We start from the raw sequence: 3,312 nt of genomic DNA, 5'->3' as shown, positions 1-3,312 counted from the left end.
AGAAAATTTTAGAAAGTGATAAATAACAAATGAAATGTCATTATCATCAGTATCTTAACATAAAGTATGTGAAAAGATGAAGGCGTTCTATTGTGTGGGATTGTAGGTCATGGGTTAACTAAACGTTAGAGACATAATTAGGTCTGTTCAGGTATATCTTGTCCGATTGTGTGTACCAGACCGTGACGGAGTGTGAAGAATTTATCTCTACTTATATTCTTCTTATCCAGCTCCTCTCCAAGCTTTGTCCGAGGTTCCAAATAAAACTGTACATATAAAAGTTAGAGTTATTGTCGAAATCTATTATTTAGAAATCTATTAAGTGGTTCACACAAAATAACTTAATAATGGCTACCAATATTGAATTAAGGCCAAATAAAAGTCTGACATTAGTATAACGGACCTCTTTTATCATCCTGAACGTTCCCCAATGTATACCCAAGGCATTCTTTGCTCCAATGTCTTCAAATATTTTCACTGCCTCTTCCGGATCTACATGAATAGGTCTCATAGACCACCTATATGATAAAGATAAATTAAATTCTGTTCATCTTCATCATTAGAATACCAGGAGAGAGAGAGAGAGAGAGATTGTCAGGGGTCTTGTTACCAACTTCTATAATGTACGAGTTCAACTTTATTAACTTTTTCTATGAATCAAAGACTATTTTATACATGTAAGCTTACCTAGGATTGTAGGCTCCTATTGGGATTGCAGCCAAGTCTATAGGACCGTACTTTCTTCCGATCTGTTTGAAAGCACTACAGTAGCCTGTATCTCCAGCAAAGTAGAAACTCTTAGTGGGTCCCTTGACTATCCAACCACACCAGAGAGCCTGAAAACATATCCAAAAGAATACAATGATTCTTTCCTAGAAGGAATAGAAATTCATAAGAAAAATTGCTGTGGCTTAATGTTTAAGCAATTTCTAGCACTTGTTACTATTCATGAATTGGATTCAAAAACTTTTTTTTGCAACGTTTACTTGTTTATATAAAGCATACCTCTGAAAAAAAATCCAACTATTTATAATCATTGCCAGTTTGACGTTTACCAATTATTTGTCCTTTTTGCCACAAACTCTTACAATTTACCTTCATATAATCCCATAAACTACGTTGACAACGATGTTGACAAGGGACGCTAGCAATCTTAAAATCTGGTCTTCCAGGTAACTCCGCTTCTTCCCACCATGACAATTCAATCACATTCTTACAACCTGCATTCAACATCCATTCTTTCGTTCCTGCTGCTACATACCACGTGATCTTATCACTGAACTTGGAATTGAGGCTTTGTACACTACCAAGGTCTAGGTGATCGAAGTGGTTATGACTGATAATAACACAGTCTATATGTGGTAGATCTTCTATTTTGCAGGGTGGAGGACGGTATCGTTTTGGTCCCATAAACTGTACAGGGGAGCACCTATCCCTAAACATTGGATCGGTGAGAATAGTAACCCCGTCCATCTGTACCAACACACTGGCATGGCCTATCCACATTATTTGAAGCTCAGATTGTGGTGGGTTCCGTAATTTTTGGAAATTGGGGTTTTCCACTGGTAGGGTTTTATCCAACTCCTTTCGTGAAAAAAAATTAAAAAGTACATGGTCAATTACTGCACAAGTGTATTATATAGAATGTATTATATATATCTTTTGATTTTCGTTTCTAGAAGAAAAAAAATGAATTTGTCCCCAATGAAATTCGAAACACTTAATTCGCACGAAAAAAATCTTTTCCATAAAACTTTCTTGAAGTAAGGATGATGAATCCATGTACGTGAAACTGAATGCACTTGAGTTTTCTGCGTAGCATATAATTCATAATTCATTGTAGCATTCTTTGCATGATTTATGAAAAGAAAATTTGAAAAAGGTATTTATGATGCAGCAATTTCTCGCAACAAACAAAATAAGGTCATCTTAAAATTCAACCTATATTTCGTCAGTCAATGCCAAAATATAGACGGTGCAACTGTAGATATGAACTTTTGCAAGCATTAATGTAAAACTTTATCCCAGGATGAGCAAAATACAAGATAACTGACTTCAAATAAAAGCAAATTTGAGCTCGGATTCAAGATTGAAAGAGGGTATTTCAAGACAGTTTATATGTATTTTTTTTTAATATATTAGTAACATAGCGTGTATTTTATTTTGGTTTTATTAATATTCCTCATTTCTTTTTTCCAAATGAATTAATTAAAAGACTGATTGGTACAGACCCTCTGATTAGGTATTTTGCTGAAGTCTTCACTCCTCATCACTTTGAAGATGTTCCCAATCCCACGTATAGTCTCCCATGTGTCAAACGGATTTTCATATCTTCCGTTTTTGTATATGGGACGAATAAGATCTTCGTTGGCACTGTCCATTGTCTTCTGAAAAAGCAAACATAGTATCTAGCCTTAGAATAAAATACACGAAGTTTGTAAGATTACGTAATATATGTAACATTAGTTGATTTCCTCTGGAAATTCGTCTAAATAATAGAAATATCATATTAGAAATCTTCGTCATTAAGAAGGGCGGAGCGGAGAACAGAAACCCAGCCAATGAAATGATTAATGAATCAAAAATAAACTCATCCCACGGTTGTGACACATATAATGCCTAATGCCTTAGTCACATTTCCCGGCCTGTGGGCGTAGACCGATGGTAATTCGTGGTGTACGTAAGCGATGCCCCAACATCTGTCCACATCGGCCTAGTAGTCCTTCAAGAATCAGTCACATTATCCAGCGATGGGGTATACGATGGGCAACCAATGCGTTTTATGATAAAAATAGCGTGGTTGCCGGCCGGACTTACAAAGGCCAAGCGATGCATTGCTATTCATAAAAGGATGTTTCAGGGTAATCGGCTGATGTGTATTACATCGCTCATACATTGGTGAACATCGTTCGTACGTCGGTTGACTATACGCCAATGTTTGGTTGAACATCGACCGATGATCGGCCGATTTCTGTTGCTCACCTATTAACCCCCCGGTGTCCTCAGATTCAGGTACGGCCTGGCTCTATAAGAAAAGGTCCGCCCTCGGCCTTTTCAAGCGGTTAGCTAGCTAACCGCTTTATGGCATGGGCCTCCAAAAACCGGAAACTTCCATAAGGCGCTACCTATCGACATCGCTTTATGGCACGTAACCTTATCCTTCTGCAACCCAAACCGGAAACTTCCACAAGGCGCTACCTATCGACAACGGTAACTTCAGCAAAGCGCTTCCTATGATTTGTATACTGTTGGCGTAATACGCCCCTGGTGACAGATTGACAATAGCTGTGTATGAAGAGTGGCTATTATAAC

The 3,312-nt window shown here is 37.6% G+C and overlaps 1 protein-coding gene across 1 annotated transcript; it reads right to left on the bottom strand.

The window, feature by feature from the left end:
- Positions 1 to 2,391, bottom strand: LOC134232063 (N-acyl-phosphatidylethanolamine-hydrolyzing phospholipase D-like). Its single transcript, XM_062714032.1, has 5 exons — positions 2,232 to 2,391; positions 1,096 to 1,584; positions 688 to 836; positions 404 to 518; positions 1 to 266 (listed from the first exon to the last, which is right to left on the bottom strand). The coding sequence occupies exons 1-5, from the start codon at positions 2,379 to 2,381 to the stop codon at positions 138 to 140; spliced, it is 1,032 nt and encodes a 343-aa protein (XP_062570016.1). The 5' UTR covers positions 2,382 to 2,391; the 3' UTR covers positions 1 to 137.
- Between the last annotated feature and the right edge of the window lie 921 nt (positions 2,392 to 3,312).

This window comes from Saccostrea cucullata, unplaced genomic scaffold, assembly GCF_032062105.1.
Source record: "Saccostrea cucullata isolate Sc308-1 unplaced genomic scaffold, CSIRO_AGI_Scuc_v1 ctg4514, whole genome shotgun sequence".
Taxonomy (NCBI): Eukaryota; Metazoa; Mollusca; class Bivalvia; order Ostreida; family Ostreidae; genus Saccostrea; species Saccostrea cuccullata.
Note: the sequence above shows the minus strand (reverse complement) of the source record. Positions and strands in the feature narration are given on the sequence as shown.

Bases quoted from the DNA above. Each gene is read 5' to 3' on its own strand.
- LOC134232063 (XM_062714032.1), bottom strand. From the start codon at position 2,381: ATGGACAGTGCCAACGAAGATCTTATTCGTCCCATATACAAAAACGGA. The intron at 519-687 runs GTAAGCTTACAT...TTTATCATATAG, and splicing joins ATAGGAGCCTACAATCCTAG to GTGGTCTATGAGACCTATTC. The intron at 267-403 runs GTCCGTTATACT...TTATATGTACAG, and splicing joins CGTTCAGGATGATAAAAGAG to TTTTATTTGGAACCTCGGAC.